The sequence below is a fragment of the Bombina bombina genome, chromosome 12 (genome assembly GCF_027579735.1).
Source record: "Bombina bombina isolate aBomBom1 chromosome 12, aBomBom1.pri, whole genome shotgun sequence".
In the NCBI taxonomy this organism is placed as follows: Eukaryota; Metazoa; Chordata; class Amphibia; order Anura; family Bombinatoridae; genus Bombina; species Bombina bombina.
Genome location: NC_069510.1, coordinates 145,118,027 through 145,144,431, shown reverse-complemented (window position 1 = coordinate 145,144,431; position 26,405 = coordinate 145,118,027). Strand labels below are relative to the sequence as shown.

At 39.1% G+C, this 26,405-nt stretch overlaps 2 protein-coding genes across 4 annotated transcripts in view; one reads left to right on the top strand and one right to left on the bottom strand.

The window, feature by feature from the left end:
* Positions 1 to 20,371, top strand: part of STXBP1 (syntaxin binding protein 1) — a 128,883-nt gene extending 108,512 nt beyond the window's left edge. Inside the window, exons 13-20 of one of the 2 annotated variants that reach the window (XM_053695925.1) lie at positions 265 to 345; positions 2,741 to 2,879; positions 5,677 to 5,786; positions 9,017 to 9,118; positions 9,248 to 9,333; positions 11,346 to 11,500; positions 15,012 to 15,144; positions 18,698 to 20,371. In XM_053695925.1, coding sequence (XP_053551900.1) covers positions 265 to 345; positions 2,741 to 2,879; positions 5,677 to 5,786; positions 9,017 to 9,118; positions 9,248 to 9,333; positions 11,346 to 11,500; positions 15,012 to 15,121 — 783 coding nt within the window. In that variant the 3' untranslated portion in view covers positions 15,122 to 15,144; positions 18,698 to 20,371. The remainder of the gene's footprint in view (positions 1 to 264; positions 346 to 2,740; positions 2,880 to 5,676; positions 5,787 to 9,016; positions 9,119 to 9,247; positions 9,334 to 11,345; positions 11,501 to 15,011; positions 15,145 to 18,697) is intronic. The other variant, XM_053695926.1, reaches the window with a different exon arrangement.
* Positions 20,372 to 22,268: 1,897 nt separating this feature from the next.
* The window catches only part of AKNA (AT-hook transcription factor), a 203,982-nt gene continuing 199,845 nt past the window's right edge, over positions 22,269 to 26,405 (bottom strand). For both annotated transcript variants that reach the window (XM_053695755.1, XM_053695756.1), the window contains exon 22: positions 22,269 to 24,066. In XM_053695755.1, the coding sequence (XP_053551730.1) occupies positions 23,832 to 24,066 (235 nt within the window). In that variant the 3' untranslated portion in view covers positions 22,269 to 23,831. The remainder of the gene's footprint in view (positions 24,067 to 26,405) is intronic.

Here is a 26,405-nt window from a genome sequence, read left to right as displayed (position 1 = left end):
ATTTTTATGCTTTCGCACTTTTTTCTTATCACCCCACTTCTTGGCTATTCGTTAAACTGATTTGTGGGTGTGGTGAGGGGTGTATTTATAGGCATTTTGAGGTTTGGGAAACTTTGCCCCTCCTGGTAGGAATGTATATCCCATACGTCACTAGCTCATGGACTCTTGCTAATATGAAAGAAATGAATTTATCAGGTAAGTTCTTACATAAATTATGTTATTTGTTCTGTTGGTTACTGTTAACGATCTCATGTTTCCATGCAGTATTCTACTCACCTGCACCTCGCTGAAGACTGCATGAAGCATTACCAGGGTACAGTGGATAAGCTTTGCCGTGTGGAACAGGTAAGGGTCAGGATTTCCATTGACCAGCTTACTGGGCAGCATGTAGACGCCATATCCCATAGGTCCCTACAGCTTGTGTTTTGTTTGTTAAATTGTCCAAGCTGCTGAAAAAACTCTTGCACCTTGTGTCAGATTACAATATCAATGTTTACGTCTCCCAAGGCAAAGTATTGGTGGAGTTTTTGTGGTGCTAAGTGAAAAAGAAAAGAACATTAGAAAACATTAATTTAATAGAATAGAGAGACCCTTGCTCCACTAATTAATTCAACAGCAAAAATTCAATATTGGTGTAGACCCTCAAAAAAATGTCATACTATAGAAAGATAACAGGCTAGCCATCTAGTATCCTGAAAAGAGAGGGGATTTAGTACTCTTTTTAATAAATAACTTAATTAGAAAAAATGGTACAAATTTACCAAATCTTTAAGCATATCAAGCAAACATTTCTGCCAATATAAAAAAAACACAAAACACAGAGACATTGTGCAGATAGGACTGTTCTAAAAAAGTTCAAACATAATCCTAGAAAATACAGTCCATAAATCTAAGGGCCCGTTCATTAATAGAGGCATAGATACGGCAAGCAAGTTCACATATACGCCAACCGTGTGAAAGAGTCGTCCTGGAAAATGACCGCAGATCACGCTGCACATGAGGTCTACTGCTAGTTCAGGTCAAGCACAAAGTCTTAAGTATTTTGTCAGTTGAAATCTGTGTGCTTGACCTTGATTAGCAATGTAGATACATTTATTATACGTAAGGAGCATCTGACCTAGTGTGCAGCGAAAGCTGACGTCATTCTAACAAGGAACTGTGCCGTCTACTCCTAAAAATATATTAGATTGGGAGTACGTTTGTTCTAATTCTAAAGCAGTAGACCTCATGTGCTTTCCAGGAGGACTCTTTCACACAGTGAAACTTTTAAAGGGCCCTTAGATTTATTGACTGTATTTTCTAGGTTTATATTTGAACTTATATATTTGCACAGTGTCTCAGTGTTTTATGTTTTTTTATATTGGCAGAAATGATTGCATGGTATGCTTAAAGATTTGGTAAATTTGTACCATTTTTTTCTAATAAAGTTATTTATTAATAAGATTGCTGAATCCCCTCTCTTTTCAGGATACTAGATGGTTATCCTGTTGGCTTTCTATAGTATAATTGATTTATATTATAAAACATTAGTTTGTTCTAAACCGTAGTATGAAACTATACAAGAATCACACACCGGAATAACAATGCCTATAGACTACATTGAGCAGATCAAGCCCCTGCGCCACAGACTTGTGTACAACCTATGGTGTTCTGTCTGTTCAGTTTGTGTTCTCACTTTTCTGTGTATAACCTTTGTCTCCTCTTACTGATGATATCCAGTGACTAACTCTAGAAAACCACATCTTTATCCTCCGTTGGGTTATTAACTGCATATATAATCACACTCCCTATCCAATAGCTCCTCCGGCCCATGACACTAACATCCCTCAATAGTCTCACAATCCATCTTATTTCATGAATTTTATACACTATCGATGTCAGCTTTAGTGAATTAGCTCCTCATAATTACACTTGAGCTAGTAAGGCTGGGAAGAGCTGTTAGTGAATTGTGCCCCAAAGCTATCTTCAAATGTCTTGGGAGCTATAGTCCAAGAGAGATTGACCTAGAACTACATTTGTGCTGTGTGACCAATGGAAAACAGAGGTATTCAGCTTTGCTAATTACCCTCTGGCCACTCATCTCTTAGTGAATTGTTTGGCTAACAACATGCAGCTTTGGTATTGCAGATGGCTATGATTGGGTTGCTTTCTGAAACACCATTTTTTATATATTTGATTGTTTTTACTATATACAAACCTTGTCAACTGTACCACCTGCAAAGACAGGGCCTGACTCTATGTTCCTCTTTGGGGTGTTGACAAATTTTGTCTTCTATAGCTCCATAAGACCCGTATTACTATGCAGCCTGGGTCCAGTATTCTCAAAGATTAACATATTGAACGTTCACTTGAGATCTTGTTAATACTCAGCTGATTTACCCCATATATGAGTAATATCTATAAAACAAAACTGTTAAATTGCACCTGAGACCTGTGGTCCCACCTGGTCGAATTATAGAGCCATTCCTAGTCACTATGTCACTGTGAGAAAATTACAGAATCCATGTCCTATGACAATAACTTTTTTTGCATTGCTGTATCACCCCATGGAACAGGAGAAGCTCCATGTACCATAACCATCTCCTGTTCATATTACCATTTAACACGATAAGACAAGGACAGAATCCCTGTGTTCCTTCTGCTTGCTGTAATGTAATTGCAGCACTCTGTATGTTGGATGTACCACTCTGTTTAAGTGGAATGCAGAAATCATTTGTGTTGACTTTACCTGTCTCTTCAGGATTTGGCGATGGGCACTGATGCTGAGGGAGAAAAGATCAAGGATCCCATGAGAGCCATTGTTCCTATCTTACTTGATGGAAATGTCAGTACTTACGATAAGATTCGCATTATCCTCCTTTACATCTTCCTGAAGAATGGTAAGATACAGTAAGGGGGGGGGGGGTAGAAAGGAGAATTTATCATCATTGTAAGGGGATAATGAGGAAAGTGAGGGAATGTTAAGGGAATAACAAAAAAGTGAGAGGAATGGGAAAGGAATAATGACAAAAAGTATTGGAAATGGGAAGTGAATAATACAAAGGGAACAATGAACAAAGTAAAAGGGAAAGGGAGGGGAATGGGAAGGGAATAATGAAGAAGGCAAAAGAATGAGAAGAAATTAACCAAGATAGTGAGGGGAATAGAGAGAACAAAGACAGTGATACAGAAATAATGAGGAATGTGAGCAGAATGAGAAGGGAATAATAAATTGGGTAAGGGGAGTGGAAAAGTGAGGGGTTTGTGAGGATGACAGGGATAGGAGTGGATATGTGAGTGAGGATGACAGGGATAGGTGTGGGTATGTGAGTGAGGATGACAGGGATAGGCGTGGGTAAGTTAGTGAGGATGACAGGGATAGGAGTGGATATGTGAGTGAGGATGACAGGGATAGGTGTGGGTATGTGAGTGAGGATGACAGGGATAGGTGTGGGTATGTGAGTGAGGATGACAGGGATAGGAGTGGATATGTGAGTGAGGATGACAGGGATAGGAGTGGATATGTGAGTGAGGATGACAGGCATAGGCGTGGGTAAGTTAGTGAGGATGACAGGGATAGGAGTGGATATGTGAGTGAGGATGACAGGGATAGGTGTGGGTATGTGAGTGAGGATGACAGGGATAGGTGTGGGTATGTGAGTGAGGATGACAGGGATAGGCGTGGGTAAGTTAGTGAGGATGACAGGGATAGGAGTGGATATGTGAGTGAGGATGACAGGGATAGGAGTGGATATGTGAGTGAGGATGACAGGGATAGGAGTGGATATGTGAGTGAGGATGACAGAGATAGGCGTGGGTAAGCTAGTGAGGATGACAGGGATAGGAGTGGATATGTGAGTGAGGATGACAGGGATAGGAGTGGATATGTGAGTGAGGATGACAGAGATAGGCGTGGGTAAGTTAGTGAGGATGACAGGGATAGGAGTGGGTATGTGAGTGAGGATGACAGGGATAGGTGTGGGTATGTGAGTGAGGATGACAGGGATAGGCGTGGGTAAGTTAGTGAGGATGACAGGGATAGGAGTGGGTGAGTGAGGATAACAGGGGTAGGAGTCGGTAAATGAGGATTACAGAGATAGGTGTGGGTATGTGAGTGAGGATGACAGGGATAGGATTGGGTATGTGAGTGAGGATGACAGGGATAGGTGTGGGTATGTGAGTAAGATTGACAGGGATAAGTGTGGGTGAGTGAGGATGACAGAGGTAGGAGTGGGTAAATGAGGATGACAGGGATAGGTGTGGGTATGTGAGTGAGGATGACAGGGATAGGTGTTGGTATGTGAGTGAGGATGACAGGGATAGGTGTGGGTATGTGAGTGAGGATGACAGGGATAGGCGTGGGTAAGTTAGTGAGGATGACAGGGATAGGAGTGGGTGAGTGAGGATAACAGGGGTAGGAGTGGGTAAATGAGGATTACAGAGATAGGTGTGGGTATGTGAGTGAGCATGACAGGGATAGGATTGGGTATGTGAGTGAGGATGACAGGGATAGGTGTGGGTATGTGAGTAAGATTGACAGGGATAAGTGTGGGTGAGTGAGGATGACAGAGGTAGGAGTGGGTAAATGAGGATGACAGGGATAGGTGTGGGTATGTGAGTGAGGATGACAGGGATAGGTGTTGGTATGTGAGTGAGGATGACAGGGATAGGTGTGGGTATGTGAGTGAGACTGACAGGGATAGGTGTGGGTGAGTGAGGATGACAGGGATAGGAGTGGGTAAATGAGGATGACAGGGATAGTTGTGGGTATGTGAGTGAGGATGACAGGGAAAGGTGTGGGTAAGTTAGTGAGGATGACAGGGATAGGTATGGATATGTGAGTAAGGATGACAGGGATAGGTATGGGTATGTGAGTAAGGATGACAGGGATATGTGTGAGTATGTGAGTAAGGATGTCAGGGAAAGATGTGGGTAAGTTAGTGAGGATGACAGGGATAGGAGTGGGTATGTGAGTAAAGATGACAGAGATAGGTGTGGGTATGTGTGTAAGGATGACAGGGATAGGCGAGGGTAAGTTAGTGAGGATGACAGGGATAGGTGTGGGTGAGTGAGGATGACAGGTATAGGTGTGGGTAAGTGAGTGAGGATGACAGGGATAGGTGCGGATATGTGAGTGAGGATGACAGGGATAGGTGTGGGTATGTAAGTAAGGATGACGGATAGGTGTGGGTATGTGAGTGAGGGTGACGGATAGGAGTAGGTGAGTGAGGATGACAGGGATAGGTGTTGCTATGTGAGTGAGGATGACAGGGATAGATGTGGGTATATGAGTGAGGGTGACAGGGATAGGAGTGGGTAAGTATGGATGACAGGGATAGGTGTGGGTGAGTGAGGATGGCAGGGACAGGAGTGGGTATGTTAGTGAGGATGACAGGGATGGGTGTTGGTGAGTGAGGATGGCAGGGACAGGAGTGGGTGAGTAAGGATGACAGTGATAGATGTGGGGTGAGTGAGGATGACAGTGATAGATGTGGGTGAGTGAGGATGGCAGGAACAGGAGTGGGTGACTAAGTAGTGTTGGAAAGTATGAAAGTGCAGGAGTGATTTTTGCGCAGGATGACAATGGGGGGTTTAATGGAGTAGCGCGTGTAGGAATCAACAAGAGGAAGTGGGTGAGTATAGAGTTGGAGAGAAGATAACAATACATAACACTGAGAGTGCAACTCTATTTTTCAGGGATTACTGAGGAGAATCTGAACAAACTGATCCAACATGCCCAGATTCCTCCTGAAGATAGTGAGATTATCACCAACATGGCTCATCTGGGAGTTCCCATTATCACAGATGTGAGTATCTCAGTGGCTAGAAAGATCTAAATCAGGTCATTGGAACAGTTATTATGTTATATATGACATGCTAAAAATCTGTGACGGAATAGAAGGTAAAACAGTGAAACATCAAAACTGTGATTGGATTATGGGTAACATGGTAAGACTGTGATTGGATGATAGGCGAAATAGAAACATTGTGATCGGTTGATAAATACCATGAAATGACTGTACAGGGAGTGTAGAATTATTAGGCAAGTTGTATTTTTGAGGATTAATTTTATTATTGAACAACAACCATGTTCTCAATAAACCCAAAAAACTCATTAATATCAAAGCTGAATAGTTTTGGAAGTAGTTTTTAGTTTGTTTTTAGTTATAGCTATTTTAGGGGGATATCTGTGTGTGCAGGTGATTATTACTGTGCATAATTATTAGGCAACTTAACAAAAAACAAATATATACCCATTTCAATTATTTATTTTTACCAGTGAAACCAATATAACATCTCAACATTCACAAATATACATTTCTGACATTCAAAAACAAAACAAAAACAAATCAGTGACCAATATAGCCACCTTTCTTTGCAAGGACACTCAAAAGCCTGCCATCCATGGATTCTGTCAGTGTTTTGATCTGTTCACCATCAACATTGCGTGCAGCAGCAACCACAGCCTCCCAGACACTGTTCAGAGAGGTGTACTGTTTTCCCTCCTTGTAAATCTCACATTTGATGATGGACCACAGGTTCTCAATGGGGTTCAGATCAGGTGAACAAGGAGGCCATGTCATTAGATTTTCTTCTTTTATACCCTTTCTTGCCAGCCACGCTGTGGAGTACTTGGACGCGTGTGATGGAGCATTGTCCTGCATGAAAATCATGTTTTTCTTGAAGGATGCAGACTTCTTCCTGTACCACTGCTTGAAGAAGGTGTCTTCCAGAAACTGGCAGTAGGACTGGGAGTTGAGTTTGACTCCATCCTCAACCCGAAAAGGCCCCACAAGCTCATCTTTGATGATACCAGCCCAAACCAGTACTCCACCTCCACCTTGCTGGCGTCTGAGTCGGACTGGAGCTCTCTGCCCTTTACCAATCCAGCCACGGGCCCATCAAGACTCACTCTCATTTCATCAGTCCATAAAACCTTAGAAAAATCAGTCTTGAGATATTTCTTGGCCCAGTCTTGACGTTTCAGCTTGTGTGTCTTGTTCAGTGGTGATCGTCTTTCAGCCTTTCTTACCTTGGCCATGTCTCTGAGTATTGCACACCTTGTGCTTTTGGGCACTCCAGTGATGTTGCAGCTCTGAAATATGGCCAAACTGGTGGCAAGTGGCATCTTGGCAGCTGCACGCTTGACTTTTCTCAGTTCATGGGCAGTTATTTTTCGCCTTGGTTTTTCCACACGCTTCTTGCGACCCTGTTGACTATTTTGAATGAAACGCTTGATTGTTCAATGATCACGCTTCAGAAGCTTTGCAATTTTAAGAGTGCTGCATCCCTCTGCAAGATATCTCACTATTTTTGACTTTTCTGAGCCTGTCAAGTCCTTCTTTTGACCCATTTTGCCAAAGGAAAGGAAGTTGCCTAATAATTATGCACACCTGATATAGGGTGTTGATGTCATTAGACCACACCCCTTATCATTACAGAGATGCACATCACCTAATATGCTTAATTGGTAGTAGGCTTTCGAGCCTATACAGCTTGGAGTAAGACAACATGCATAAAGAGGATGATGTGGTCAAAATACTCATTTGCCTAATAATTCTGCACTCACTGTATATGGATTAATTATGTGCCTAGATAGTTGTCAACAAAGCATAGATGAATGATTCACTGGTATATGAAATGGCAAGTCTCTAGTTTGTCTGGTAGGTAATATAGTAAGAATGTAATTGGATTGCAGGTAACATAGTAGACTTTGATTGGATGGTAGTTAACATAGTAAGACTGTGATTGGATGGTAGTTAACATAGTAAGACTGTGATTTTATTGTAGGTAACATAGTAAGACTGTGATTGGATGGTAGGTAACATAGTAAGACTGTGATTTTATTGTAGGTAACATAGTAAGACTGTGATTGGATTGTAGGTAACATAGTAAGACTGTGATTGCATGGTAGGTAACATAGTAAGACTGTGATTGGATTGTAGGTAACATAGTAAGACTGTGATTGGATGGTAGGTAACATAGTAAGACTGTGATTGGATGGTAGGTAGTAAGACTGTGATTGGATGATAGGTAACATAGTAAGACTGTGATTTTATTGTAGGTAACATAGTAAGACTGTGATTGGATTGTAGGTAACATAGTAAGACTGTGATTGCATGGTAGGTAACATAGTAAGACTATGATTGGATGGTAGGTAACATAGTAAGACTGTGATTGGATGGTAGGTAACATAGTAAGACTGTGATTGGATGGTAGGTAGTAAGACTGTGATTGGATGATAGGTAACATAGTAAGACTATGATTAGATGGTAGGTAATATGATAAGACGCTATATGGATTTTAGGTAATGATGAGACTGTGATTGGATGGTATGTGACATGGTAAAACTGTAATTGGCGGTTAGGTAAAATAGTAAGATTGTAAGTAGGCATGATTAAGGGCTTGTGAGCCCGAAACATCGCAATTCTCGTACTTGTCTGTATGCTTTATTAAAAGTTTTCTGCATGTACAGTGCTGTGGATGTGAACTTTTTGCTATTTTGGTATGTGACTAGATAGTAGTCAACAAGGCACAAATTCAACATTCAATAGTATATGAAATGACAAGTCTCTATGATTTGATAGTGATTGTCTGTTATGACATGGCATGACTGTGACTGATACGGGTGTGATTGACTGTTAAGTAAAAAGGCAAAAATGATACAGTCCCAATTGGCATCAAGAATATAATGAAAGTGAGAATGAATGAAGGGTACAAAACTTTGATTGGCTGGTAGACAACTGGGGAACATTCTTTGTTTTGGTTCATTTCCTATCATATTGTTATCAAGCTCACATCAGATATCTTATGCTCTGGAACTTATTAGATACACAACGTACAATAAAGTTCCCATATTTATCTAGTATTAAATAAATACAAACCTTGGGTTGATTATATTAGCATGACTTGCTGAACACACCAGTAATGATCTGGTAACTAGTTAACGTAAGAGAACAGACCTTTAGCTTGAAGCTAGACAATATGAAATTTGTGTCTACTAACTGGGAACATGTCTGTTGCGCTTTGTGTTCAGTCCACTCTCCGTCGCAGAAGCAAACCAGATCGCAAGGAGAGGATTAGCGAACAGACTTATCAGCTGTCTCGATGGACCCCAGTTGTCAAAGATATTATGGAGGTAATTAGAACAATGACTACCCTTAAGATCACATTACTTCTACTTGTCTCACCCCATGCACACTCCAATGTCATTGGTGGGGTTTCTTTTTCTAAAGTACATGGTTTGCCTTCTCCTTTAAAATTCTAGGACACTATTGAAGACAAACTGGATACAAAGCACTACCCGTACATCTCCACCCGCTCTTCGGCTTCCTTCAGCACAACAGCTGTAAGGTTAGTGTGCGAAATGCGTTGCAAAGGCATTCTTAAGAACTAGATAAATTACAAAGGGGAAGATTAAGGACACATTACTTATTGGGGTTTGGTATTCTCATAGATTAATTTGCAGCACGTTTGTAGTGGAATGGCATAGATCAGTGCGTTTTTTGTTTTTATTATTTGGGCTCGACAAACCCAGGAGCCACTGGTTCCTAGAATTTTCCCTGGCTCCAAATGTATCTATATACAAATAGCACTGTCTAGCTGCAGGATATAGTGCTGCCCTCTAGGGCTCTTGCAAAACTGCTTCATAATAGTGCTCCAGACACGTGCACGCTCCTGAGCTTACACCGCTGCTTTTCAACAAAATATACAGAGAGAACAAAGAAAATTAGATAATAGAAGTAAATTAGAAAGTTGTTTAAAACTGTATGATCTGTCTGAATCCTGAAAGAACAATGTTGGGTTTCATGACCCTTTTAACTCACCACTTAATTAAAGTGTGATGATCAAGTTAATAGCGCTATCCGCTCCATGCGCTATTCATTATAGGACGAAATCTGAAAGCGTTGGCTACAATACATATTCATTAGCTTGTAATACCCTGATGTCTCACGATGTCCGTATACTATCAAACATATGAAACATACACTTTTCTCCATTCTGTTTGTATCCTTTGTTGAAGGAGCAGCAATGCACTACTGGGAGCTAATGAAAAGCAGCCACCAATCAGCAGCTAGCTCCTGAGCCTACCTAGGTATGCTTTTCAACAAAGGATACCAAAAGAACAAAACAAATTAGATCATAGAAGTAAATTGGAAAATTGTGTAAAATTGCATGCTGTCTCCGAGTCAGGAAAGTTTTATTTTTCAATAATATGATAATTAAAAATATGATGAAAATATCTATTGCAATTGTATCGGGGGGGGGTTGTAAATAAATAATTTGATCAACTTTTCTAAAGGATTATGATTGATCACAATGTAGACAAAGAATACAATTACGTCAGTAGCCTTCAAAACTAAGAAGAAGAAGATGAGTAGGCGTTTGTAAATCAGTGTTTTTCAACCGCGGTCCTCGAGTACCCCCAACAGGACAGGTTTTCATTATAGCTGAACCAGTGCACAGGTGAAATAATCAGCTGATGGGTGAGAGCAGCTTAGTAACCATGGTTACTGATCAGCTGATTACTTCACCTGTGCACTGGTTCCAGTATAATGAAAACCTGACCTGTTGAGGGTATTTGAGGACTGTGGTTGAGAAACAATGCTGTAAACCATAGATATGGAAGGGACATTAAAGTATTTTTGTATATACAGTATGCATAGTATATATCAGCAATTAAAGGGACACTTAAGTCAAAATTAAACTTTCATGATTCAGATATAGCAGCAATTTTAAAAAAACTTTCCAATTTACTTCCTATTATCAAATTTGTTCTTTTAGTGTCTTTTAATGAAGAGTAAAACTAAGTAGGCTCATAAGCGCTCAGGAGTGTGCACGTGTCTTCTCTATGCCTTCTATGGCAGCAGTGATTTGCAACATTGTATAACAAAGCTACAAATAATGTTGTAAAACACAGCTACCAGAGAGTACTAAAGACACGTGCACACTCCTGAGCTCCAATAAACCTACCTAGTTTTATCTCGTTATCCTTTGCTGAAGGAACAGCATTGCACTGAACACATCTAGTTACCAATCACAAGAGACAAATGTGTGCAGGCACCAATCAGCAGCAGCTCCCACTAGTGTAGGGTATGTGCGTATTCTTTTTCATGCCAAGGGATACCAAGAGTGAATTTAAAAGTGACTTAAAATGATTGGCTCTATATGAATCATACAAGTTTAATTGTCACTTTCCTATCCCTTTAAAATCCCTGAAATTTGTCAGAAAAAAATCTATCGAATTTAAATTCAAATGAAGTGTTTTTGCATAGTCTTTTTATTACGCATGTATTGACTATGTAGTTCTGCTGTATGTAGTGGTCCTTTAAGCGACCTGTTAATTAAAGCAACTTGGCTTTCAGTGCTCGCTATGGACACTGGCACAAGAACAAGGCACCTGGAGAATACCGTGCAGGACCGCGTCTGATTATCTTTATCCTGGGGGGAGTGGCTCTTAGTGAAATGCGATGTGCGTATGAGGTGACACAGGCCAGCGGCAAATGGGAGGTTCTGATAGGTAAGTCCTAGGGGCATCATGTGCACATGATCTCTCGCCAGAGCAGTGTGCTGCGATCTGTTATTCGGACAAAGGAGTGTACTAATTGTATATTACTGCTTGTGTTACAATGTGTGTATTTAACTCATTGTGTGTGTGTTTGTGTCATACTGTATGTTGTCACCTTATATGTATCATTGAGATTGTGGGTTAGTTCATGCATTATTGTGTGCGTTAGTGTATCGTGTTTATATTGCGCTTTCTCTTGTCACTGTGTGTATCAATGTGTGTATATACGTTGTACATGTGCGACTACAAATGTATGCCACTGCAAGTGTGCCACTACGGTTCTCTGGTCTGTCTGTCTGTCTCTTATGCTGTGTCTATCGTCTGTCTGTCCCTTCTGCTGCATCTATCGTCTGTCTGTCCCCTTCTGCTGTGTCTCTGCTCTGTCTGTCCTCCTTGCTGTGTCTCTGGTCTGTGTGTCCCTCTAGTTGTGTGTGTGCCTTTGGTCTGCCCTTCCCTCATCTTGTCTTACATTTTCTAACTTGTTTCTCTAGCCTATTCTATGCTGTACATCTGCCTTTCTTATCTCTATTCTATATTTGTTTGTTGCTGGTTGCCTCAGTTTATTTTTGTATCTAGGTGTGTCTGCTTGTGCCTTTGGTCTATCTGTTTGCTGTGACTCTGATCTTTCTATCTAGGTGTGTCTGCTTGTGCCTTTGGTCTATCTGTTTGCTGTGACTCTGATCTTTCTATCTAGGTGTGTCTGCTTGTGCCTTTGGTCTATCTGTTTGCTGTGACTCTGATCTTTCTATCTAGGTGTGTCTGCTTGTGCCTTTGGTCTATCTGTTTGCTGTGACTCTGATCTTTCTATCTAGGTGTGTCTGTTTGTGCCTCTGGTCTATCTACTTGCTGTGACTCTGATCTTTCTATCTAGGTGTGTCTGCTTGTGCCTCTGGTCTATCTACTTGCTGTGACTCTGATCTTTCTATCTAGGTGTGTCTGCTTGTGCCTCTGGTCTATCTTCTTGCTGTGACTCTGATATTTCTATCTAGGTGTGTCTGCTTGTGCCTCTAGTCTATCTACTTGCTGTGACTCTGATCTTTCTATCTAGGTGTGTCTGCTTGTGCCTTTGGTCTATCTGTTTGCTGTGACTCTGATCTTTCTATCTAGGTGTGTCTGCTTGTGCCTTTGGTCTATCTGTTTGCTGTGACTCTGATCTTTCTATCTAGGTGTGTCTGTTTGTGCCTCTGGTCTATCTACTTGCTGTGACTCTGATCTTTCTATCTAGGTGTGTCTGCTTGTGCCTCTGGTCTATCTACTTGCTGTGACTCTGATCTTTCTATCTAGGTGTGTCTGCTTGTGCCTCTGGTCTATCTTCTTGCTGTGACTCTGATATTTCTATCTAGGTGTGTCTGCTTGTGCCTCTAGTCTATCTACTTGCTGTGACTCTGATCTTTCTATCTAGGTGTGTCTGCTTGTGCCTCTGGTCTATCTTCTTGCTGTGACTCTGATATTTCTATCTAGGTGTGTCTGCTTGTGCCTCTAGTCTATCTACTTGCTGTGACTCTGATCTTTCTATCTAGGTGTGTCTGCTTGTGCCTCTGGTCTATCTTCTTGCTGTGACTCTGATCTTTCTATCTAGGTGTGTCTGCTTGTGCCTCTGGTCTATCTTCTTGCTGTGACTCTGATATTTCTATCTAGGTGTGTCTGCTTGTGCCTCTAGTCTATCTACTTGCTGTGACTCTGATCTTTCTATCCAGGTGTGTCTTCTTGTGCCTCTGGTCTATCTACTTGTTGTGACTCTGATCTTTCTATCTAGGTGTGTCTGCTTGTGCCTCTGGTCTATCTACCTGCTGTGACTGATCTTTCTATCTATGTGTGTCTGCTTGTGCCTCTGGTCTATCTACTTGCTGTTACTTTGATCTTTCGATCTAAGTGTGCCGGCTTGTGCCTCTATCTACCTGCTGTGATTTTGATCCTTCTATCTAGGTGTGTCTGCTTGTGCCTTTGGTCTATCTACCTGCTGTGACTGTGATCTTTCTAAGTGTGCCTGCTTGTGTCTCTATCTACCTGCTGTGACTCTGATCCTTCTATCTAGGTGTGTCTGTTTGTGCCTCTGGTCTACTTGCTGTGATTTTCTGACCTTTCTATCTAGGTGTGTCTGCTTGTGCCTCTGGTCTACTTGCTGTGATTTTCTGACCTTTCTATCTAGGTGTATCTGCTTGTGCCTCTGGTCTACTTGCTGTGATTTTCTGACCTTTCTATCTAGGTGTATCTGCTTGTGCCTCTGGTCTATCTACTTGCTTTGACTCTGATCTTTCTATCTGTGTGTGTCTGCTTGTGCCTCTGGTCTATATACTTGTTGTGACTCTGATCTTTCTATCTAGGTGTGTCTTCTTGTGCCTCTGGTCTATCTACTTGTTGTGACTCTGATCTTTCTATCTAGGTGTGTCTGCTTGTGCCTCTAGTCTATCTACTTGCTGTGAATGTGATCTTTCGATCTAGGTGTGTGTTCTTGTGCCTCTGGTCTATCTACTTGTTGTGACTCTGATCTTTCGATCTAGGTGTGTCTTCTTGTGCCTCTGGTCTATCTACTTGTTGTGACTCTGATCTTTCTATCTAGGTGTGTCTTCTTGTGCCTCTGGTCTATCTACTTGCTGTGACTCTGATCTTTCTATCTAGGTGTGTCTTCTTGTGCCTCTGGTCTATCTACTTGCTGTGACTCTGATCTTTCTATCTAGGTGTGTCTTCTTGTGCCTCTGGTCTATCTACTTGCTGTGACTCTGATCTTTCTATCTAGGTGTGTCTTCTTGTGCCTCTGGTCTATCTACTTGCTGTGACTCTGATCTTTCTATCTAGGTGTGTCTGCTTGTGCCTCTGGTCTATCTACTTGCTGTGACTCTAATCTTTTTATATAGTAGTGTCTGCTTGTGCCTCTGGTCTATCTACTTGCTGTGACTCTGATCTTTCTATCTAGGTGTGTCTGCTTGTGCCTCTGGTCTATCTACTTGCTGTGACTCTGATCTTTCTATCTAGATGTGTCTGCTTGTGCCTCTGGTCTATCTACTTGCTGTGACTCTAATCTTTTTATATAGTAGTGTCTGCTTGTGCCTCTGGTCTATCTACTTGCTGTGACTCTAATCTTTTTATATAGTAGTGTCTGCTTGTGCCTCTGGTTTGTCTGTCAGTGAGATTCCTGTATATCTTGTATTGTCATCAGCTTGTTTTGTCTTTTGATTCTGTCTGTGCTAGACCTTGATCTCCCTGTCTTGCCTTCTGTGTTCTTCTCTTCTGCATCTGTCATTACTTTTGCTCTTCTACAGTAGTTCTGTACCTCTTGCTTTTATCCCATGTCCCCTCTCTCTCTCTCTTCGTGTCTCTTTGCTCTGCTTTCTCCTCTGCACCTGCTGTCTTCCCTTGGTGTCTCTTTATCTTCCAGCTCTCCTTCCTGTCTTGCCTCTGTCTCTCCTGCCCCCCATGTTGTGTCTGTGTCGGGCCGTTGTCAGCCCCCTTTCTTTTCTCACAGGTTCCACTCACATTTTAACACCCATCAAATTTCTTGGAGACCTTAGACACCCAGACTTCAGAGACAGCAGTCGGGTGTCATTCGAGGATCAGTCTCCAATCATCGAGTGAGGGCTAACGAGCTGGGACAAAAAGTAAAGAGAGACTACCCCAAGAAAATCCCCAGATACATGCAGATTTTCTGCCCACTCACCCTCAACTCGTACATCACTAATTTAATTTCTCTTGTATTTTTTTTATATTTAATAAAAAATGCTTGCTGTTTTTTATTTTATTATTTCTGTTATAAATGTCATTATCAAAGCAATTGAAAATGTGTCCTGCCATTTCCTTTTCTTCTCATACCCTTGTTATCCCTGTATATTGTAATACCCCTAATATCACTCCCTTATTTGTTCATATCCCCTATACTATTCCTGTATATTGCAATACCCATCTTGTTTTCACCATATATAGTAATACCGCCCCTTATAATGGCTCCTCCTATTACCCCTCAGATTATGCCCTTATTCTGTCATACACTGACCTTTTCATATCCCTTCTGTTATCAATTTTTATTGTCATACCCTCTACAATTATCTCCTTATCTTGTCAAACCCCTTACTATTATCTATATATCTTGTTGTACCCCCTACTATTATTGTCTTATCTTGTTGTATCCCCTATTATTTCCTTATATTGCCACATCCCCTACTATTATCTGCTTATCTTGTAATACCCCCTACTATTATTTCCTTTTCTGGCCATACCCCCTACTATTGTTTCCTTATCTTGCCATACCCCCTACTATTATCTCATTAACTTGCCATACCCCCTACTATTATCTCATTATATTGTCATACACCCTATTATATCATTATCTTGCCATGCACCCTACTATTATCTCCTTATCTTGCCATACCCCCTACTATTATCTCCTTATCTTGCCATACCCCCTACTATTATCTCCTTATCTTGCCATACCCCCTACTATTATCTCATTATATTGTCATACACCCTACTATTATCTCATTATATTGTCATACACCCTATTATATCATTATCTTTCCATACCCCCTACTAGTAACTCCTTATCTTGTCATACCCCTATTATTATCCTTCTATTTTTCCATACCCCTCCCATTATCCCCTTACCTTGTCATATCTTATCCTATTATCCCCTTATCTTGTCATACCCCCTGACATTATCCCCTTATATTGTCATACCTTCTCATATTATCCCCTTATATTGTCATACCCCCTGACATTATCCCCTTATATTGTCATACCTTCTCATATTATCCCCTTATCTTGTCATACCCCCTCCTCTTGCCATACCCTCCATATTATCCCTTTGCAATACTCTCCCGTTTTTTTACCATTCCCTCTCTGTTATCCCTTTACTCTTCCATACCCCCCTTATTATTGCAAATTATATTACTTCCCCTAACTCTCCCTTATTCTCCGCCCCATTTAATCGCGCTACTCATTCTCCCGCTTTTTTTACTCATCACAATGAAAGTCATTTTTTTTAACACTCCTAGTTCTCACAAGTGTCAAAATTAACCTTAAGTCTAGAACCGCTATTGATCTTCGCTCTTATTATCTTTCCCTTCATTTACTCACCCTACTTTATCTCCTTCATTCTCATGGTCAACTTCAATCTTCACCATCTTTTTTTATTTTTTTTTTACTACTTCCAGGACAACCATTTTCAATACGTTTTAATGTAGTTGTTCACCTCTCAACCTCACTGCAAGCTTTACTTTTACATTCTTGGATGGGTGGGGGGGTCTTGTTGCATGAGTTCACCAGTCAAGACCAGGAGCACTCTGATCCCGTTCTGACGGTGAAGGGTTAACACCGCAGTCCCCACATGGAACCAACTTTCAGATTGCAACATCTATGTTTGACTTATATTTGAGAATCTGTTGTTGTTGTCTTGTTCCTTTTTTTCATATGTTATTCAACTGACATCATCTGATAGTGATGTTGTATTGACTCCATTTGTCTCAGCCCTCTGAGGGACTGTGCCGTTAACCCCTCATATCCCTTGGGATCTGGCAGGGAAGGTGATAATCCTCCCCAGCACAATTCACATTTTTATTTCAACTGCTCGTTACAGGCATCTGTGCATGAAGCCGATTCAGTTTCAGCAAGCATTGAAATGAAAAGGGTTAATAATGTTTAATGGAATGAGGGTGTGGCATTGCATGCTGGGGTGGTGGGAAAGGGTACTGTATTATTAAAATGAGAATGTTAAATTTCAGTCACTTCTAGGACCAAAGTGTATTCATGGCAGTAACATAGTTAAGGGAACTATCTGTTCCAGGACCACATAATACTAATGGCTATGACATGCTTAAAGGGATACTGAACCCATGATTCAGATAGAGCATGCAATTTTAAGAAACTTTCTAATTTACTCCTATTATCAATTTTTCTTCGTTCTCTTGCTATATTTATTTGAAAAAGAAGGTATCTAAGCTAAGAAGCCAGCCAATTTTGGTGCAGGCCACTGGACAGCACTTTTTTATTGGTGGGTGAATTTATCAAGAAAATGAAGAAAATTTGATAATAGGAGTAAATTAGAAAGTTACTTAAAATTGCATGCTCTATCTGAATCACTAAAGAAACAAATTGGGTTCAGTGTCCCTTTAAGGGATAAGTTCCTCCTAGTGTCAATTATGTCTAAGGGATCAATTCCTGATAGGATTAAGGTGTAGAGACACTTTATGGGATCAGTTTAAAAAAAAATTGGGTTCAATTGGTGCTAGGACTCTCCCTGTTACAATTAAAGAACTATTTTCTATGAAAATCTGTCTCTTGCTAAAAACCAACCCCAATAACATTGGCATTTTAAAGGTATTATCATTTTGTATAGTTATGAAATTGATCAGGCACTAGATTTTGACAGACTTGTTCATTTATATCAGTGGAGTTTACTTGTTTTGCAGTATTAAGATGGTTTATAAATGCGCTGTCATGTTTGTGCTAGAGGTCAAAAAACAGGGGGCATAGTGGACACACATGCCTTATTAATCACATGTTAAAGTGTAAAAGTTAAGTTATTTTTAACATAATACAGACAAACATTTGTAAATTCGTTAAAAAAAAGTTTTCCTGACTCACACACTTGTATTAATATGTTTGCAAGAGGTTTTGGAAAATAGAAATTATTTTATATCTATTTTAAAATGGCACCCAGAGACAACAGAATTAGCAATTAAAATAGGAGCAAATCAAAATTTACAGTAATATTTTAAATTCCTTATCCTAGACAGAAGTGTGTAAGTGCATGTGTTTTTACAGAAAACACACATTTTAAATCTATGTTTTGGGCTCCTTAGACATAGGTAGATATTATGGCCTGTTTGTTTGGCTGAAATTTAACCTAAATCAGACTGGGTGCTTGTGTCTTTGAGAAGCTGGCCCAGTTAGTGTTCTGCTTTTAAGTTTAGGTATTTGATAGATAGGCTTTAATAGTTATGTTCTAAACCTTTCATACTGTTACATTTCTGTGTTTTGTCCTTCCCAGAATTATTTACAGGAACAGCCCTTGTGTCGTTTGGCCTTTATGGTATATCTTCCCATTTCAGGTCCATATTTCTTCCTAGCTGTGAGAAAGCTGTAAGGAATTTGTAGACTGTCAACTACCATGTACTAACCCAAACTTCTTTGTCCTCCACCTCCCTTATCCCTTTGCAGGCTCCACTCACGTTCTCACCCCTCAGAAACTCCTGGATGCTCTCAAGAAATTGAACAAGACAGATGATGAGATCAGCAGTTAGATCATTTCTGCCACCCTGTTATAGCCTGTATCCTCCCCAGCCCTACCATGAGACTCTACATTCCCAAGACGATTGAAGACTAATATTCTCCAGTTCATTTAATGTCTCACCAGCAGGATGAGAGAATCATTTCTCTCCTTCCCGCCTTACCATGACCACCTATATTTTGCCTCTGAAGTAGGCTTGTTGACGTTAAAGCATGGATGTACTTTGAGTCACTTTGTACTCTACTATTCTTCTAACCTAAATTGTGGACACTGAACCTACCTCCCTGTTTGTTCTGGAAATTGTGCTCACCCCAGTGCATTCTGGGTCTTTTACTTTGGACTCCAGCAGTGCATAATTGGTCATGACTCCTGGATCACTCCATATTGCACACTCTGTGTAGTGGATTCTGAGTGATCTGTTTCATTCCACTTATCATGCATTGTATACTGGTAGATCTCTTATTTTACATTCCATGCAATGCATTCTGGGTGATCTCATGCTTCATTCCTTGCAATGCATTTTGAATGTTGTTTCCTACATTTCTTCACATTCCTGACCCAATTCAATGTAACTGGGCTATGCACTTTACATTTCTCATCATCAACTCATTCCTTGTGTCCATCATCCTTCTTAATTAATTCATTCAGGCAATATATATTTATTTTGTCCCCCCTGCAATACACTTGAAGTTTGACCATCAACATATTTCCTTGACCAAAAATTCCAGACTTTCTGGGTTGTAAACCCCTGCTAATCACATCAAGCACAACCTAGTACAGGACGTAAAGCAGATTATGTCACCGCTCATATTGCAACATAATCACAATGCTTTAGAATTGGTTCCGCCAATACTTCCTAGCATACTGAGTGCACTGCATATTCCTTAAATTCATTCCCAACTTATCTGTTTCACAAATGTGTGGTTTTAGGTCTCTTTTGCCGTTTCCAGTTCCCGAGTTGTACTGTTGACTTGAACGCTTGCATCCCTGTTCCGTGTAAGGGCCTAGGTGTCTGAATTTGGTTCTGTTCCGTATATTTATTTATATATAGAGAGAGAAAAGGATATTTATGTTTGTAGGTAGGAGGAGAGAGGCTGAAGTCTTAAACACTTATCTGCTGCTATCTTGTATCCTTGATGTGAACTTAGCAAGCTATCTACTATTTACAGAAAGTAACAGAAATAAATGTCCCTGCTAAAATCTATGTTAATCCATAAAGGAGGGTGAAGGAGGCCATTTTGTGAAACAGAAAACAAGAAAGTATCTGTTTTGCTGCCTCAAAATGGCATCCTTTTGTAGTGTGGTAAATTGCTGCCAAATGTTCTATTTTGAAGCCCCATTTAAATTATTTATATTCAAAAAGGGTCATCTATAAAAATGAAGCTTTTGTTATCTTTATCTTATATTTTCTTTGCTTTTCCTCTAGTGGCAAGAAGAGGTTATATTATTAATACGTTAATACAAAGTTATAGGTGAAATACCATAATCCATTGTTTCTGATACTACTTTCAGCCTCGCACCTCTCTCCTAGTAACAGTCGTTATGTGATCTGTACGTCTTATGCCTGCAAATAATAAAGAATTAAGGACATATGATAAAACAAATGCGTTTGGTTTGAATGTATTCAAGCATAGGAATGGGTTATATGGGAGTTATATTTAGAAGTACAAGACAGAGACAAAAATCCTTTATATCACTGCCCCCTGCTGTCATTTAACCTATCACGTGAGAGAAAGGCTCGTCAATCACACAGGTCAGAGTTTAGGAAGCTGCTTTTGTAAATATCACTTGCAGGCTCGCATAAGTGACAGGCTCTGCCCCCTAAAAACTACTATAACATTAAGCAATATGCAGCGTTTTAAGCAGCAATTGCAGGGGCTATTGGGAGACGTTCTATAAATTACTAAAATGGGACAGATTATATTTAAAGGACCACTCAGTGCAGTAGAATTACATATTTAACAAGTGCATAATAAAAAGACAATGCAGTAGAATTACATAATTAACAAGTGCATAATAAAAAGACAATGCAGTAGAATTACATAATTAACAAGTGCATAATAAAAAGACAATGCAGTAGAATTACATAATTAACAAGTGCATAATAAAAAGACAATGCAGTAGAATTACATAATTAACAAGTGCATAATAAAAAGACAATGCAGTACAATTACATAATTAACAAGTGCATAATAAAAAGACAATGCAGTAGAATTACATAATTACCAAGTGCATAATAAAAAGACTGAATTTCAAATAAGCAGCAGATTTCTTTTATGACAAAAAAAAATTCTCCCATTTTCCGGCCCCCTGTATCATGTGACAGACATCAGCCAATCACAGACTAGTATACGTATACCCTGTGAGTTTGTGCACATGCCCAGTAGGATCTTGTTCCCCAGAAAGTGTCAATATAAAAAGACTGAGCAAAATTTGATAATGAAAATAAATTGGAAAGGGTCTTAAAACTTCTGCTCTTTCTGAATCATAAACGTTTATTTTGACTTGAGTGTCCCTTTAAGAAATAGAATAGCTTGAGGGAAGGACATTGGGGGCAATAAAAAAAACTTTACTAAGAGGTCATATGGAGTTATAAGGGGTAATAATTAAATGAGATCTTTTTTTTTATTATTCAGAAAGAAAGAAAAATGTTCTGGCGGAAATAGGAGGAATTATAGGTAAAATTCTACGGAACAACTAACAGAATTAGCTATAGGAAGATATTCTATAGCAATGTAACGGATAGACAGGTTTTGTGTCCAGATTTGATAAATAAAAGGAATACAATTGTACCGAGTTATCCGGGTCAGCTGGTGTGGGGGGAGGAAATTTGTGTAAGGAGACGACAATCGCTGCTAGTGGTTATGATTCACATTCTATTATTGTTTTACCTACATAAACCGTTTAATCACATATATAATTACGCAGGTGCTAAACAGGTTAAAAAATACCTTTTGCGTGGGAAATGCTAACTTAAAAATACCAAGAAATGCCTTTAGTTCCTATTGGGAGAAAGACACAAGCCATAAATTTGATTTATTTATCACTTTAATATCCAGTTCTTATAATAATTAAATAAAATAAAAAACTGTAATACATTTTGAATTACCCAGCAATAAAAACAATAGCATATAATGCTCAGTATAATGTGTAATATAATTGATTTTCTATGTCCTAATAAATTCTATCCTACTTTATCTTAAACTTCAGCACTGGATTTGTTCATCTAGATCTGAAAAATGCTCACCCACTGATGCTGATTTTATACATTTCCTCTACATCAGTTGAGGCGTTACTCTAAATTCATAGTAAAAAAAACTTGTGGTCACATGACATTTTAAATAGCTCCTTGTGGGCCGTCCTAAAATCTGACAAACATGATAAATTATGAGTAACTAGAGCTATTAAATGACTTTAGCTTTACACTAAAGAATAGAAAGTGCTAGACTATCCTTAATCTGAATTACTAGCAAAAGGAAACAAATAAGATCACCAAGCCAGTTATTTAGAAAAAAGGTGTTTATTGAATGAAAAATAGATTACTACAAAAGTATTTTAACCAAAATACTTCAATATTTTATGACACAAAAGGAATTTTAGCTCAATATATCCTATTTCACAGTTAAATAAAGACAAATTCTACATTCGCTGTGTTGGAATTCTACACGTTAGAAAACTCAAATTCTGCACAAATTTATTTATTAACTCTTGCACTGCCAGGAGTGCATTGCCAAACAATTTGTTTTTTTCAGTACCATTAACACACTCAAAAATAAATAGAAACATTTTAGACCAATATTCTTGATGCAAAAATATACATATTAAAATACCTTATTTGTGCTGGTACGATGCGCTACCTGAGTGGGAGAGTTTCATTAATGTGACTGAAAGCTCAGAATCTGTTCTTTACGGAGTCTGACTGACCAGCAATCAGTTACAATATATATAAAACATTATAAGCCGTGTAGCAGAGGAAATGAGCGCACACAGGCAATATGGTACCATGTCAGTAACAGGGAGTTAGATAAAAGCATGCAATCTTAATTCTATTATCAAATTAACTTCATTCTATTTGTATCCTTTGCTGTAAAGCATATCTAGGTAAGCTCAGGAGCAGTAATGCACTTCTGTGAGCTAGCTGCTGATTGGTGGCTGCACATATATGTCTCTTGCCATTGGCTGACCAGCTGTGTACAGCTAGCTCCCAGTAGTGCATTGTTGCGCTGCAGATAATTGCAAATCATTTAAAAACACAAAAATACCCATAGACTTTAATGTGAGTGATTGAGCCCTGTGTGTTTAGACTTATAGTGCAATAATACAATGATTTAACACATTAAAGTATTTTTGTTATGCACTTTTATGTCCTTATAGAATACAATTTGTCCTCTTAAAGGGACATAAAACTGATCACCTCTCACTGAACTTACAAGTAGTGGGCTCAACTCACTGAAATAATTATTATTAATCTTTGTAAACTGGAGATTTTTTTAATGCCCCCTTAAACAGTATAAGAAATAGATGAATTTCACAGCAGATTGTGCCCAAGAAATGTTCTGTCGTCCATATAAAAAAGTACTTACCTGAAAATATATGCAGTAAGTGCGGTTTATATAGAAACTTAAATGACCATAATAATCAAAAATAAGATGTTATAATCAGTGTTGCAGGGTCGATAACGAATTAGACATTGTCCTTTTTCTATTATAATGTCCCTTTAAACAAATACAGCGGTACCATGTAAATGATACTCTTTCTTATGCATGACAGAAATTAGTTGAGTATAAAGTACCGAAACTTCACTTTCTGGGACGGGGGGGGGGGGGGGAGACAGTGGTCCACTGATGTTTAGTGGGCGGAGCCGCTGGATGCCATGGGGCGGGGGGGTTGGATAAAGGTGGGCGTGCCAGACAAAACTGGGGCGGGCCCTGGAATGTCTCTAATCATTGGTCGGTTTGCATTGAGGATGCGGGAGATGCCAAACTTCAAGTGCAAATGGTGTATACAAAACGCGCACACATTAACAGAGATAAAACATAAATATTATATATATAGTTAGAGGCACTAAAACAGACAGGACCCCCGTAAACGGCGCTGTGAGCCAAGGTCAGATGTAAGCGAACGGCACATTTTCTTGCTAGTTATTTTTAGCTCCTTTGCCGCCTCTAATGCCCGGTTCAGGGGCCGGCTAATGTCGTCAGGCTGCAGGCGGTACGGCTCTGAAGGAAGAGTCATTGTATGAGAAGGCTGAGAAACGCTGTATCCCATGGGAACGTAGAGGTTGGGTGATGAAGTATATCTGGTGACGGAGAAGGGAATTGTTTACAGCCATTGTCCCACCCCTGAGCTACAGATGGTTTTAGTTATTTGCATTTACACAGAAATTTACATCCACACAAATCATACCTTGTTTTTTTCGTCAGCAGACCAAACATTTTTGGAAAATAACTTTTGCTAAAAAACAATTTGTGTAATTTTCTTTGATGTACATAGTAAATAGCAGCACGAGAATCATTTTATCCTAAATGTTCAAACACAAATTGTATTGTCCTACATTAAAGGGACGTTATACACTAGATTTTTCTATGTATTATAGTTTTGTAAATGATCCATTTATACAGCCCATAAAGTTTTTTATTTTTTTTATAGGTTTTGCTTATTTTTAAATAACATTGTGCTGATTTTCAGACTCCTAACCAAGCCCCAAGTATACAAGGTATATCCCTTTACACACACCTGTGCACTTTATATGTATTTAAAGGGACAAGAAACCCAATTTTTTTCTCCCATGATTCAGAGAGAACATATCATTTTAAAAAGCTGTCACATGTACGTCTGTTATCAAATTTGCTTTGTTTTCTTGGTATCCTTTGTTAAAGGAGCACAAATGCACGACTGGGAGCTAACTAAACACATCGGGTGAGCCAATGACCAGAGGCATATATGTGCAGTCACCAATCAGCAGCTAGCTTCCAGTAGCGCATTGCTGCTCCTAAGCCTACCTATGTATGCTTTTCAACAAAGGATACAAAAAGCACAAAGTAAATTAGCTAATGGAAGACAATTGAAAAATTGTTTAAAATTGCATGCTCTGTCTGAATCATGAAAGTTCAATGTTACCTTTACTGCCCCTTTTACTGGTGACAAATATGTACACAAAATAACTCGCATACACAGCTAAGAAAATGTCATATCTATCTATATCTATATATGACAGAAGAAATGTACAGATAATGGAAGATTTTAAAAGCAAAAATCTGTTACAAATTGACAAAGAACTGATACTCTCCTTAGTGGTGGAGCGCTGCCTTCTTACAGTCTCTCCCAATAATGTCTTGTTGTGGTTATAGATGGCGCAGGTCCTAAAAATTCACTCTGGATATTTGGATATCTCTGATGACGAAGGAAACACGACTTGATGTATGTATATATACCAAATGGTAAGAGTGCAGTATACTCACTCCATAAGATCTGTGATGTCAGCCAGACTGAAGAGACCCTCTCGGTTGTATATAATCAAGCTAAGGACAAGGAACAACTCCAGTAAGGTGAAAGCAGGATATTCTTTATATAAAACAAGTAGTCACTCCATCAAAATTCAAATTCCAGCATAAAAGGCAAAAACCACTTCAATGTTGATAAAATGGACAAGGCTTTAATATTTAGCTTAACTCAATGCGTTTCAACGTTTAAAACGTCTTTTTCAAGAGTAAGTAAAGACAGATAAAGGTTGATGTGCTGTGACAAACTTGCCGGTTTAAATACAGGAGACATTTGTTTTAACTTCCTGTTCTAACAGGAAATTGGACTCACAATAGAACAATCAAAAAATAAAAATAAAACTTATAAAGAATGTATTTGTTTCTAACCAGATATCGACTTAATAATTTAAAACCATAAATTATGCCGCTGTTGTTATTTTAAATTTCATCGCGATATCAACTGAGTAAATACAAATAAATAAATTGCTCAATCACAAAATATAAATCCAAAAAACAACCAATGAAAAAGATTTCAAAATTGCAATTCTCAATCAAGTAGTTGTTTGCAAGGGGTTCCGTTTCAGGTCCGAGTGTATCACGTGATTTTGTGGACCTATAATAGATGATCTATTCGATCTGGAAGAAAAAGACACAGGAAGTCACGTGTCCAAGGAAAGACCAATCAGGCGAAAGGCTCGTTGTAGTCCTCAAACAAGTAGGGATGGAATCGAGTTCTATTTCAGGTCCGTCTGAATACGGTCATGTGAGATTGTTAGTCCAATGACAGTGAAAATGAAAATATTTTTATCATACTTAGTTATGAAATATTTATAATATTATATTATTATTTTTTGTTTGAAAGTTAGTCATTTTAACTTTATACACCAAAATATTTTCATTATACTCAATTTTTCACTAAGTATTATAAATCTGTTATTTATGTCATGTTATCAATTTATATTTGTTCAAATGAATTTTTAATAAATGAGTTATGAATATCATGTTATTAGCACTTAGATACATCTCCGCTGTCACTATTTAACACATCACGGAGAGTTTCTCATTTATAATAATGTTTGTCATTATTATAGATTGTTCACAAATGCTTTTACTGGATTATGTTTTAAGCATCATATATTGTTCACTTGTGAATCTT